The sequence below is a fragment of the Drosophila kikkawai genome, chromosome 4, assembly GCF_030179895.1.
Source record: "Drosophila kikkawai strain 14028-0561.14 chromosome 4, DkikHiC1v2, whole genome shotgun sequence".
In the NCBI taxonomy this organism is placed as follows: domain Eukaryota; kingdom Metazoa; phylum Arthropoda; class Insecta; order Diptera; family Drosophilidae; genus Drosophila; species Drosophila kikkawai.
Window position 1 is genome coordinate 562,711 of NC_091732.1, and position 14,789 is coordinate 577,499.

General features: G+C 33.3%; 1 protein-coding gene across 8 annotated transcripts in view; it reads right to left on the reverse strand.

The window, feature by feature from the left end:
• The window catches only part of unc-13, a 77,016-nt gene that overhangs the window by 48,996 nt on the left and 13,231 nt on the right, over nucleotides 1-14,789 (reverse strand). For 5 of the 8 annotated variants that reach the window (XR_011445472.1, XM_070287678.1, XM_070287677.1 and 2 more), the window contains exons 1-7: nucleotides 12,626-12,698; nucleotides 12,023-12,098; nucleotides 6,606-11,961; nucleotides 6,214-6,345; nucleotides 3,030-3,104; nucleotides 2,107-2,326; nucleotides 1,861-1,981 (exon numbers count right to left, since the gene is read on the reverse strand). Coding sequence is in view for 7 of the 8 variants with exons in the window: in XM_070287678.1 (XP_070143779.1) it covers nucleotides 1,861-1,981; nucleotides 2,107-2,326; nucleotides 3,030-3,104; nucleotides 6,214-6,345; nucleotides 6,606-11,930 (5,873 nt within the window). In the remaining variant the exon portion in view is untranslated. Of the gene's footprint in view, nucleotides 1-1,860; nucleotides 1,982-2,106; nucleotides 2,327-3,029; nucleotides 3,105-6,029; nucleotides 6,034-6,213; nucleotides 6,346-6,605; nucleotides 11,962-12,022; nucleotides 12,099-12,625; nucleotides 12,699-14,789 lie in introns of those variants that run through there. The other 3 variants (XM_041776607.2, XM_041776608.2, XM_041776603.2) reach the window with 2 other exon arrangements.

Here is a 14,789-nt window from a genome sequence, read left to right on the forward strand (position 1 = left end):
GGATGATGGATATTATGATGCCATAGAAAATTTGGACTATTTCCTTAATTTCAAATATATATTATTTAAATGGAGGCACTATGAATTCGTTTTCGTTTAAGGCTGTTGACCCATGTGAACGTTTCAAACAATAGATTTTTTGTTTCATAAATTGCTTTCCTAACTATGTACTTTTCACTTAAAGCTCAGATGGAACCTAGACTAGGAGTCGCTCGATTTCCAGCTGGATGGAGGCAGGTTACTCCTGCAATGCGCTTCTCTCAAAACCACGTTTTTTCAACTGGTCAACACGAAATCTCGAAAACGACTTAATCGATTGTGCTGGAATATTTAGAATATGTTCAGCATGCATAAGGACACCGTATGGACTAGGTTCTTTTGGATAGGTCAAGTAGTTTTTTTAACACTGCACAGACAAAAAAAAGGAGTTTTTCGAACAAACAATAACAATTAAGTGGCGCCAAATTGGTATTTTTAAATATTTTTAAAATACCCTAGTTCATGCTAATTTCGAGTCCGGCGAGATCATAATTATATTTAGATTTTTATAATTGGCCCACCCAGGGCGCCAGAAAATCAATCATGATACTAGTATAGTACAGCGGCACCTTGTATCTCAAAAATTTATAATATTTAAAGTAACAAAACGTTAAAAACAATACTTAATTCTAAATAACAGGTAAATAATTTAAATTGCTGTCATAAGCGCTCTTTAGGAAAAATTTTCAAAATAAACGGTCCACAATCGGCCGTCACATAGGTCAACCCCCTGAATGTTTTGAACTCATACGTCCATACATATAATTAGAAAATGTTTAGATTTTTTCTTAACGTTAGAAAAGTAATGTTCTCAGTTTTAGGACATTTTTTTATTGAATTTAAGAAATATTTCAAGTATTTCATTTATTTCCATTGTAAGGAACACGTTTATAAATTTAAATGTTATTGAATTAATTTTGGGGCGAATCCCCGAAATAAACATAAAGTATGTCAAGAAAGGGAACTATTTTCGGAACACTAAAGCTTGTACACCCTTGCAGTTTTCAATATTCATCCATTTCGGTGGTTAGGTTACACATCAATCAAGATATTTATACATACATTATTTACTTTATATTTATCTTACATTTTCCTATACATTTACCGATCGTTTCTAAGGCAGCAACAAAATATAGTCATCCTATTATTAAAAACATTATACAATTTTATAAAGTATATCTCAGGTATGCAAATATGTTGAAAAATAACGAAGCTCGCAATACTTTTATTTTTTAATAGTTCCTATGTCAGCTATATAATATAGCCGTTCTATTTTTCAAAATTACGGAATTTCTACAATAGCTAAAAAGCTGAGAGACTAGTAACGGAAAGACAGCCGAACAAGTTGATGCTTATCAAAAATATATATAAACTTATTGGCGTCGGAAAAGAATCCCTAACTGTGGCATTTCGTTATTATTGATTCCATCAATCTTACATTTATATTGTTTTTAACTATAATAACAGTAACCGACCTTAAATGTTTTAACTGCAAGGATATATACTTAACCCTTTCGTGTTTCCCCAGTCTTAGGGCGTTATATTTTATTGCGATATTTTATTTTTGTTTCAAACCTATATATTGAAGAGTTTGTAAAAAATGTTACTATACACATAGCAATAAAATTCATTAGATGACGATGATCAGCAAAACATTGTGCCTCCATATATAATAGACTCTCTTAAGCGATATCCTCTTTGAATAATAACTAACTAACTGACTTTGATTTTAAATAATATTGGGATTGACTGAATTTGTCTAATTTTTATCATCATTTAATAATGGAAGGGTCAAAATCAAATAAATTTTTTAAATATTACCTAATCAGTTCGAATATCTCGGGTTTCTCTCGTTCTCGCTGCTTCATGCGATCCTTCATTGCTGTAATTATAGAATTGGCCTTGTCTTCAGCACCATGCTTCGAGCTCTTTTCAGCAGCACCTGTAAAATTTAATTTATATTTGAGCGAATTCAATACCTATATATGTAGCAAATCTCGTATTATAGCAAAGGTCTTGTTTCTTGTTTCATGTTCCGAGCTCCAGTAGTATGTTCGTAATACTCACGCTGCAGGCAATCGGCATTTAGCAGGTCCTTGCACTTTTCATGACATTTCACACCGCATTCGGTGCATCGGACACCTTGTCGTGCTATTCCCCATAATAGACCTTCGCACTCGTAGCAATACGTTGGCGACGTGGCAGTCCATAATAGAAAGTTGTGTGGCGTCGTCGAGGATATGGGATAAATGAGGGCCTGTAATGCCTTTTTGTAGACGTGCATTTTCTATTGTAATAAATATTTAAAAAATTTCGGTCATAAATATCTTACTTCTCGTTGGTAAATGTATACGAATACAAAAAGAAATTCCCATTGGGAGACCATTTTGAATTCCGACCTCCAATAGACTGTTAATAATACTTTTCAATTAAAATTTTGCTTCATTAGAGCACTATTCTGTAATGGGTCGAAATTGGTATCTAGTACAACAAAGCGTTACAATAAGCATTAGAAGAGCCATATACTCGTCTTGCTCGCACTTGAAGCTGTCAAATCTTTAATTAAATCCTTGATTAATGCGCCAGTATCATAGTAGGATTAGTATAAACAATAACAAAGTCGCAATTTATAGCTTATTTCTGGAGTCTCTCTTGAAGTATTCATGCATTTATGTATGTGGAAACTCTTAAATAGTTATTTTAAAACTTACTAATGCATACAATTTTTATAATTTACACCCAACAAATTAATTATATTTAAGTTTAATTAGCCTCTAATAAATATACTTTTTATATATATATTAGCTATCGCCCTAAGCTGGCGTCTTGTAGATTTTCTAGATCTAGAGCTCTTCTCAGCTAATGTATTACCAATGCAATGCAATGTAAAGTCCCATGGGGCACAAGTGTCATATTAGCATGAGAAGTATTTTGTACCCTGGCTTAGGCTTAAATTATTATTTTTGGTATCAATATATGCAATAGCTTACCAATTCTTCGTCATTGAGCGTGGCGCGGGGAACAGCTGATGTGAGTCCTGCATTTCGCTTCGTAGCTGCCATCGTCTAAGAAGCAGTAAAAATATGAGCTCTCAAAGAGTTTTATTGTAAATTTATTTATTATACTGGTATTTTTAGAGCTATGAAAAGCGCTTGCTTAACAAAACATTCAAAACAAATGGAAGATTAAGAATCTCAACTCTCTACTGCAATTACAATTATTATCAAATTGTATTATGCTTCAAAACTTCAACAAGCATTATGCAAATACGAATTAAAAAACTATTAACAGAATATAAAATGTAGATTAAATTAAGCAAAAAGTGCAAGAATCTGTTTTAGTTTCCTTTCCTAACAACTAGCTTTGATGATATTATTTTATGGAAAGGAATATTTCCGAATGGGATATTTCCTTTTGAGTTTAAGATTTGTTTTATATACGCATGGCAAGCTTTTTTTTCTTTTTTTTTTTTGATCTACCAACCGTCAACTGTTTATTTTCATGCAAACGCAACAGATTACATCGATCCTCCGCAAGTTGTTGCTCTGGCTGTTAGCCGTATTTAAAATTAGTTAAAAGAATCAAAAATTATCAACCTAGCCCTTTGGGAGTTCAAAATATTTATTTAATCGGTATGTGAATAAGATAAGATATAAGAATAAGACAATGAGCGATAATTTGGTTCGGTATACACCCTGAGAATCATAAATTTCCATGGGGATTAAAATAGTCGCACTAACATGTTCAATTATGCGTACCATATTAAAAAAAAATCTGCTCTCTTGGGTTGCGATTTTCTCAAACAGGCCTGCTCCAGTAATCAAAACATTTTTTTGTTTTTTTTTAATCGAAAAATCGGTGCTTCGGTTTTCGAAATCGTAAGATTTTTTTCGATTTGTAAAATGGGCATCTTTGTCTGTCCGGAATAATAAGTAAATGGCCTTTTTTTCAGGGACCGTAATCATTATAAGTAATATTTTAAAAATTACTTTGTAATGATTACTTATCGATTTTTAATTTTTTAAATCAAGACTAATAATTATTTTTGAGCAAAAAAAATAAAAATCACAAATAATCATTATGCTTGAGCAAAAAAATAAAACACAAAAATAATGATTATTCGTGATTTTTATTTTTTTGTTCAAAATAAAACTCACCAAGCAAGAACTTTTAATCCTTTAAGGATATTGCCAATATTGTCCTATGTCCTTATAAAGGGACCCTAGAGCAACAATTGACAACAACAAAAACAAAACCTGTGTTTGTTGCAATTATTTAATATTAGGTGAGTTTTATTTCGAACAAAAAAATAAAAATCACGAATAATCATTATTTTTGAGTTTATTTTTTTTGCTCAAGCATAATGATTATTTGTGATTTTTATTTTTTTGAATCAAAAATAATGTTTAACTATTGAAGAATAAATATAACAATTAAAAATTAAAAATCATCAAGGATATTCATAGTGTATCCTTAAAGGATAAAAACGTGCTAGTCAAGCTTGTTCTATGTTGATTGGAAGTGATTGATTTATTCATTTAAAATTAGCGACAATAATCATTATTTACGGTCCCTGCTTTTTTTATATAAAATCAGATCTTATTTACTAATCGAAAAAATAATTTATTCAGTTGTTTATTGATGTTTATTATACTTCACCACAAGATCATTTTGACTTTTTTTATTATTAACAATTTATTTATGAACCCACCTCAGATTTTACAAAATAAATTTGTGGCGTGTTCAACACGAGGGGTCGATAATTTTGTTTTGTTGTTGGCGAAACGAAACAGCCGGGTAAAAATACTTATCAAATAAAAAAGAATACATTAATAACTTTAAAGTAGGTCCAAAAATGTTGTTTTAAATGCTATTTAATTTAATTACTTAAATGGTCAAAATTGACCAAAAAGTAATTGAGGTCACCGGAATTAAAACTGTGAAAAATGTGGCAGCATCTAGATGCCTAGATTTTCTCAACTCCAGCTATTTGTACCTCCTCAGTCAGCTGGTTGAGCAGTAAGAAAACGAAACATTCCGATACCAAAAATTTGTCGAAAACCGGAGCAACTAAACACTAATTCGTACGATATCGCCCAAAACGAAATCGAAAAAATACAACTTAAGCGAAGTATTTTTTACAATATACTATTAAAATCGTTTTTTTTCCTACGGCTAAGGTACAGTTTAAAATCCTAACACAAAATTTATATTTCTTCACTTCTGCTGTATTTAAACTTCTCAAAAGATTTCGGTGTATCTCCAAAAAAAATAAAAGGTTTAATTAATTATTAGTATTATTATTTTTGTATTATTTGGTTTTGTTTTTAAAACTACAATTATTATTTATTCGATCGTAAATACTGTTTATTGATTTATTTTTTACACCGCACAAGATTTTTAGTATATTGTGAACGTTATTCAAAAAATCATTTATGACTTGTAAAGCTACTTAGTAAGTACTTCTGGGCAATCTATAAAATAATCAGCCAACCTACCTTTTTATTTGTTTGCATACTTGTGCAAGGGAAATTATATATATTTAACTTATTTTGCAACGCAGTAAAAGAAACATATAAAGTATGTATGTATATGTATTCTTTATGAGTATAAAATTCGAACACTAGTCTCTAAGTCTTAGAGCTATGTGAATATAACTTTTCAGGTAGTGGTATATGATTATGTTGTTAGTATAAATATCGGAACAGGCCTGATAAGAGTTCTGGCTGTCAAGAAATAAACGGAAAATTGTTAACTGCAAATTTATATAAACGTCGGCTTGCCGAACCTAGTTTTCTTTCATGGATTCCACTACAGTGCAAAAACTACATAAATTAAAAAAAAAGACACAAATTTGCATTGACTTAAAATGTAAAAGTGAAAATTTAAACTGCAAGTATAAAATTACTATTTAAAATTTAAGAAAAACAAATGACTAAGACAAATAAATGAGACTTTTTGAATCGGATGTCTGTAGAGTATATTTATACCTTCAGAACCTGAGAACGTCCACCATTTTTAACAAGAATATATGCAAAAGTAAAGTGAAGGATAATTTATTTTGGATTCAATACGAACGTTTTTTATGGGAAAAACGACGGCATCATCAGAAAACCTATCTATATTTATATTTATTGCCTTAAGAAGGAAGGAACGGGGCTTAAAAGGACTTACCAGCTCCGAAACAAGAGGTATAGATTTACGTCTAGGCCGTATATCTGGCATACTGTCAATGTTGCTATAAAAAGGATTATCCCCGGGATGGCCATTGGTACGTATACCCACATCTCCACTTCCGACACCATTCTGAAAAAATTATATATTGTTTACATTAATAAACTTTATAAATGCTGAACATGAAATATTGTTAAAGCGGGAGTAATATATGTATCTATTAGACTTAGTGTATATAGTTTGAAAATGCGATCCATCTTTGCCAATGTCCATCTTGTCGTTAGTCTGTTAGACATCATATATCCCAGGAACTAAAAGTGCTAACTTATTGGCTGACAACAAATTACAGATATAATATATAATACAAATGTTTCCATTAATCATATGATTACCTTTTCTTTGTCTTTGTCATCATCTTTAACCTTTTCCTGATTATTTTTCTCTTCAATTTTTCGCTCTTTTAATGTTTTCAATAGTTTCCATTTACTGGCACCACCATTATCTAGCGCAAGGGAACTTTCTACCTCTGACAACTGATTATGAACTGATTTTGTTGGACTTAAGCATTGCGCAGGATACGACGAAGTAGTAATTGTGGTTCTATTTATATCATGTAATTCTACGGTATTTGGAGTTATTCCTTTTTTTTCTGCACCATCTTCTTTTTCTTTACCCGGAATGCCAGTTTTACTCATCTCATCATTAACATCGCTCAGCTCTTCTGCCGGCGAATCGGGACCAGATGTTTCGCTAGAGCCTGACGATATATTGATTGATTTATCGATTTTTTCTGATTCGGATTCGGTTGAACGCTGATTACTTTTATTTTGGGAATGGCACGATGAACTTGAACTGGCATTACTATATTTTTGGCTATCACGCTTTCTCTTCTTTTTTATCTTGGGTCTTTGGTTCTTCCTCTCAACTTCTTCCTCGTGAGAGTCCATGTCAGATGCTACAAATGGCAATTCACAGCCATTGACATCCTGCCAGGCGCTATGCATATCAAGGACAGTCGAGATTTTCTCACGATGTGGTTTTACTTTCGGAAATGCATCGATGAATGCGGATGTTGTTGTATCATCTTTAACTATACCTTCCTCTAACCGAACAATTCTTTTCAATTCACTAAATACCTCACCCATAAGCAATTTAACCTGTTCATCGGGAGAATAATTAACACAACTTTCTTTTGATCCCTTTTCAGGTTCGGGTGGCTGAAAAGCGTCGGAATTTTGAAGCAGTTGGCCAATTTGCGAAAATAAAACTTCATTGTCATTCGCAATAGGTTCATTTACGTTTTCTGAATGTTGTGCTAACCGTTGCATTTCCTGTTCCTGTTCCAACTGACGAAGCTCATAATGAAAATATTCGTCATCCGTGTCGATACTATCTTCAGTGCTTTGACGACGCGACGATGACAGAGTTCTCGTGGAATGCTGACTGCGATTGTCATCATCCTCTCGAATATTACTGTTGGGTAGATCTAAAGTCCATTGCTGCTGTGATGGGAATGTGGTAATAAGGGTGTTTCCTTCTCCGCCTCCTTCTGTGGTTTGTATTTTGAATGTGGGAATGACATTTACTTCAGCACTAAAAGAGTTCTCTTGTAGAGCGCGACTTGTGTCATCGTCGACAACCTCCTCAACATAAACTGAGCTCACTCTATGAACACACGTCGCATGTTGCGATGATGGAGTTGCTTCCAAGTGAATCTCTGGCATTTTTATAGTCTTATTTTCAACATTATAGCACATGTCATTAATTTCGTTTACAGCAATCGGTGGAACCTCAGCAGTAGTATTTGCAATTTTTTTGAGGTCACCAACAACAGCAAAAAGGTCTCTAACCTCTTGGCTTTCATCTATACCACAAGCCTCATCATCATTGCTATCAATAATATCAATTCCATATAAGGAACACCCCTCATCATTATCATTATCCAGTGAAATACAGTCATAACCGTCATTAGGTTTATCTAATTCAGTATCCGATATGCTACAGCCGCGGCTCAGGCGCAAGTTATGCCGTTTATATGTCTTTGCCTTGCGCATTATATGATTCATTTTTGATTTAAGCGATTTTTTAGGGGTATTACCAACAGCAGTATCAATATCTGATGCGCCAATAGATTCTTCGGGATGGGACAGGCGCCTTATGAACGTGGCTCCTGTTGTTGCTGTTCTTATAATACGCATTGGTAGCTTTTGCAGCCTCTTCGATAAATGCTTTTGACTACCACTTCCGCTTTCAGAGCGAATGTGTGAAATAAACGGAAATGAGCCCGCCTGGCCACGTGTCTGTTTCTTTTTTTGATTCTGATTTTTACCTTGACTTTGAACTTCAGCGGGTAATGATAGTGATCGATTTAGTTTGGCTATTTTCTTTAACTTAAGATTGTCAGATAAAATAGTGTTTAACTTGTTCCAAACTTTAACTGGCTTGCCCGCAGTTGGTACATCTGCTGGAAGTCTTTGGTGGGAATGATCAGCAGAATTGAGCTCTGATCGTCTTGATGTTGCAAGATCCACAACACCAGAATATTCCATAATATGAACAGATGGCTGGTCCTCAGAAGGAATTGGTATAGTTTTGGATTTGTAGGATTCTCTAATTCTGCCTTGACCTAAGTAATCCAAATTATTGCTGCTATTATAATTGGTGATGTAGTTTGATGAGGGATAATAAACAAGTCTATCGGTCAAATAAGGTCGTCTTAGTTGTTCCCGAGTTTCATTTAAATCAGTATTATATAGTGATATGTTTGCATGTTGATCTACTTCTTCGTTCAGGAAGCGTTTAGGTGTTTGATTTGTCAATAAATCAGGCATTCCCGCGGAATTACCAACATTTTTATCTCTTTGATTTAACTGATCCCATTCCAGCATTTCATCAACTGTTGAAAACTGTTCTTTTCCATTAAATATTGACTTGTTCTCATAGGCAGAACATATAGGTAAATTTTTTGAAAGCTCATGAATGTAGTTTAAGTTCTCCTCCGTTATTATATAATCATTAGTGATTGTTGACTTGGATCTTTGCTTATCTAATGACAATTCCAATGAATATATTTCATTATTTCTTGATTCTATAAAATAATTACTATTTTGTTTACCAACTGTTACTACCGGCGATATAATGGGTGACCAACCGCTCATTGAAGATAATCCCGAATCGGATTTTGTATATTTTTGATAATTTTGAGCTTCTACTGATTCCACATAGAGAGAAGGATTATCGAATGGAGCAGGTGGCGGAGGACTAGGACTGCCTCGAATTGAATCCATTAGAAGAACATCATCGTTGATCATGTCATTTTTGAGCTTCTCAGGATTTTGAAAATGCAACAAAAACATCATACTATTGTGACGTTCCAAGCTTCTCTTCAAGGACTTTATATACTCATCTTCGCTGTAAATGTTTTTAGAGGACATGGTTAAGAAATTAAGATCCTGCAGGTTTTCTTTGTCACTTACAATTTGTTCAATTTTCTTTTTTCGATTTATCTCAATCTCTTGGGTTTCGAGAACTTTTAATTGTTCATCCAAATCGGAGTTATTGCGTAATAAGGTTGGAATACAAGAACTCTGACTTTGTGACTGTGAGTTTAATAGAAGGGATGACTCGTCCCTCGATTTCATTTCGTCCAAGGAGCTTCCCACAAGTTTTTTTAGTGTAAGAATATTTTTACTAAACTTCTTTATAACCAAAACAAACTTTTCATCGATATTCGTTATTCCGAGTGAGCGTAATTCTTCACTTACTGTTATCGGATTAAGCAGAAGCAATGTTAAATTCTTATCAACTTGCCTGACCTTTTGAAAAAACGAATATTCTTTCCAAACGGTCTCACGAAGTTTATTTATTTGCGTTGCACTTAATGTTTGAAGTCCTGGAATTTTGTTAATTTCCTCCATTAAACTCTTTGTGATATTGTTTAAAATTATCGATGCATCATCGCCAAACTTGTTAACTGCATTTTGGTTCTCCGTTATCTCGATAAGCGATCTTTCATTATCGAATTCGCCATCGTCGTTATTATGACCAGTTGAAGCTTGTGCTAGTATAGATTTTAATTTATTTATCATATCCATTTCACTAGTATGATGCTTCTTTTTTCGATGCTTCTTGGACTCCTTTATCGACTCCTTTGTCGATATCTTTGCAGAATCTAGCAAAGTATTGCCCTTCTCCGACTGATTTCTTAAAATAAATGAGGCTTGGCATTGACCATGACTGGAATCTCCTGCTGAATTATGTAACAAGGCATCAACTTTCAATATTTCGGAACTCAATTCATTGTCCCTACAAGCTTCATTGAGTTGCTTGTAAAAGGATTCATTAACTTCATTATTACATTTTTGAGGAATCTGTATGATCGTCGTTCCTCCAGTATCTTCTATGGGCAATACTTGGTCCGAGCCGACGTCCGTTTTAGAGGCTGCTAAGCGAAAAAAATTGATATCATCCATTAGATTATCTAACTCGCTATTGGAAGACTGTCTCATTTTATCCAAGTCCTCCTTTGATTGTCCGAAATTCGTACATTTTCGGGCACTTTGAGTTTGAGCTTGTGGGGTTCCTGACGCTATCTCGTTTAAGACACGTCTCCCATTTATAAATTCCTTCATTAGCTCGCAACGAGCATTATTTGCTTGAATTTGTTGCTGTTCATATAACATTAGATCAGAATCGGAATAGAGTTTTTTCCTTGATTCTTTGAGTAATGTTTCACCCATATCTAAGCCATTTATAATATTACTTTCATGCAATGTTTCGTAACTCAAATATGGATAATTAACCATTTTAGACGATTCTAAGCCAGCACTCTGAAAAACATCAGCATCCCTTATTACGGTGAGATCCTGATCATCGTTATATTCTTGAGTTTGTAACGGTTTGATGTCAATATCTAGTGTATCTTCATCCATTAACAATTGATGATTTTCATCTTCAAAGCTATGAAATGTCTCCTGGAATTCCTGTAGAGCGTCGATATTACTTTGATTCTGCGTCTGATTTTGAATAAGTCCCATTAGATTACTAACCACCGATTGTTGTTCTAGCGATATGTTCTCCAACTTCTCCAACCGAATCCAAATCTTGCCATACTCATTGGAGAGCAAGTCCAAAGCACGCCAGGCAAACTTTAATTCGGTTTCAAGCAAACTTATTCTAGTTGCTATTTTATCCATATAATCGGATATAATATAATCCGAGTGCTGCTGCGATTGTTGTTCACTTCTTATCGATAACATGCTGCCTTTGGGATAATAATTTGTATTGTTTATCGAAGGGCTGATCGATGTGTTAACCAAAGAGTTAATCGAAGTGCTTTGCGTGGTATTATCGAGGTTTATTAATGCTTTTTTATTTGCTAGAGGTTGTTGCTTTGGTTGAGAGGATGTAGCTATATGATGATGATGAACAGGTGATGTTCTATACTCTAGCTGATGTAAGGGCCTCTCATCTGCGGAATAATTTTGGGTTTTTAGGTAAGATACCGCCATCTCGGCGGCGTTATACATCGTCGATTCTGGTTGTTGTTCTTGCTGTTGGTGTAGTCGCAATTGTTGCTTTATTTTTATTTGACTTTTAAGCGCACTTTCCGCGAATGCTAGTTGATGTTGATGTTCAAGATTATTTTTGTTATTTTCTTGATGTGAAAATTGATTTAGTGGCCGCGACGGCGTTGGCTGCTGCTGTGATGCGTTCATAGTTTTTTTTTTTTTCCTTTTTTAGTTTTACCTATTAGGTAGTTCGAAAATGAAATATTACTTGCTTGATAGCTATAGCCGAATATACATACGGTCAAGTCCAAAAAAATCTGTGTTTAATTAGCTGCAATATTGTACATGCCTATAATAAATGTACCTAAAATTTACCTATAAAGAAATACTTTCATTGTATTAATAAATAATACAAAGGCTATAACGATGTTTTTTAGAAGAAATATTTGGCAAATAAAAATTCTATAATAAATATACAATATATTAATTTCTAAAGGCTTCAAAATTTATTTTTAATTTTACAAAAAATTACTCATATATCCATTACATTTTTAAAAGTTTAGCTTGAATATGCATTTTTAAAGAGACGTTTAAAATGCAGTACTAATTTTTAATAGTTCTTTAAAAAAAAGGCTTGGTGTTCCTTGGGAGATGTCTTTTGTTGCAAACTTTTCGAAGACGAAATCACAAAAGTTCTTTAAATTTTATGTAAATCATCACAATTTTATTTGTACACGGAATTTGTACATATATGTATGTACATAAACGACACTTGTAACAACTGTTAACTATGTGAAACTTTATATTCAAATGCCTTTCATTTTGACTTAATAATTTTACATATATTGCGTATGCTAAAATAATAATACTAGCTAAGATGGTTTTTGAGAAACGCTACAAACTAAGTAATAAGTAATAGTTCTGTGTTGCTGCGTCCTAGATTGGTTTTTATGAAGTCACACGGAAAATAAGAGTGCTCCTTAGTTGTGAACGTTTACATACTAAAAACTAAAGTTTCCTTTTAGTACAAAAAGCTTTCTGAATACAGACGAGAAACACCTTTTACTGAGAGAACAACTTGAGTGTGTGCAAAAGCTTAAAGCTTCTGCGCATGTCCAGAACTTTGCTAGCAATACTAGTAGAGAAACAAATGAATACCCAACTGTGGGTGGGAGAACACATTGTGGGAACCAAAATTTATATACCCTTACAGTTGGAAATAAAATTAAAAAATTAATTATAGTGTTTCTTAGCAGCGACCTATACCTGAATATGCAAAGTTCTTCAGATTCGACGTCAAGACGGCTTCGAGGTTCGACACTAGCATAAACCAACAAAATGAACTTCAACAGACAAGTAGCAACTGTGGTTACGATCGTTTCATTGGTTCTATGCAAATCATTAGACTACGGCTAACTATCACCAATTTTCTTGGTACTTTGCCCTGCATTTGAACTAAAACCCGTTAGGAATTCTAAGCGTCGATGCGAGAGCAAAAGCAAACTTCATATTACAGTCAGACGCCAAGCTTAAAGCTAAATACATACGGTGACTTATTCCTTTTATCTGATAAGAATTTGCAATGTTTTTCAGACTCCAAGTTCAGTCAGCTTTTATTTTCAATTATTTATTGAAAAATTTTTTAGCAAACTACCTTACTTACATTTTGTTTGTTATATTTGAGAATAAGGCTAAGCTTACGGGTGCGTTCAGCGATAGATTTGCCACTTTCTAAATTATTAATGAGACCGTCATTTGGTATATCTTGGGTATATACATAGTTCCATGTATTATGGGTCAATTTTGTACATAGAAAATTCATTACAATTCGCCGTTTCAGAAAGGTTAAGTCAAGTACGTTTACCGAAGCTCAAGAAACCACTAAAATTAGGCCTCTTCCGCAAATGGAAAAAATCCCTTTATTTTTATTTTAGTAAGACCGAACTTCAAATACCCTTTTAGCTAATAATAATAGCCATAGATTTTACGAATTTGTTAAAGAAACTTTACAACCATTTTACAATTAAAAAAAATTAAATCCGGTATTTGATTATACATTTTCAACAAATGGTATTAAAACATGATATTCCAATATCAAAGAAGTATAAAAATGTGCTCGTTACCATATTTATAGTAATTATTCAGAGCTCGTTATTTAACTACTTAATGCTGGTTACCACAGAGAATGACATTGTGTTAATTTATGTAGGTACCCGTATATATAAACATACGATTAACAGAAAATGAACTGAATAACAATAAGCTTATTTATAGTTCTTTAGAAATCTACGGCAGTTCTTCAGGTGTCCCTTACTTTATCGCATTTTTGACGATAACTTGAATTTCCGTTTTTAGGTGACTTGGTTTTTGACACCGTATCGGAAACGTCTCGTTCACTGCGTTGCAAACTTCTGACTAAAATTATAATACCCTGCAAGGGTATAAAAATGCCCTTAAACTAATATGGCAGCAAATTGGATTTCAACATTTCTATTCCCCGCCTAGCTAACCAACCGAATTTTCGGACAAGTTTTCCTGCATCGAATGCTAAAGAGACCTACAGGAAGGTAATTTACATACCATTGTTAGATAATATAATAGGTAATCTCCAAGAAAACTGATCTCAAGAAACATTGGAAGTTTTTAACTTGAATTTGTAACTACTTTCAACTAGACAGGAGACAAAACAAGAAAGGAAGCTAACTTCGGCACGCCGATGTTTGTATACCCTTGCAGATATTATTTCATTACATTTTACCTATACTTATTATGTTTACAGTTTGACAGTTACAGTTTTACATTCACACCTTTACATTTGCTCTACATCTACCGATCGCTTCTATGGCAGCTATATGATATAGTTGTCCGATTTTTATGAAATTTATTCCATAATTCTATAAAAATAAAAAAAGCTCATATCTCAGAGTAGATGTAAATACGTTGAAAAACAACGAAGTTTTAATTTTTTTTCTATTAATTTCCCGATCGTTCCTATGGCAGCTATAAGATATAGTCGTCCGATTTTCATGACATTTTTATCGAAATTCTGAAATAATATAAAATGGC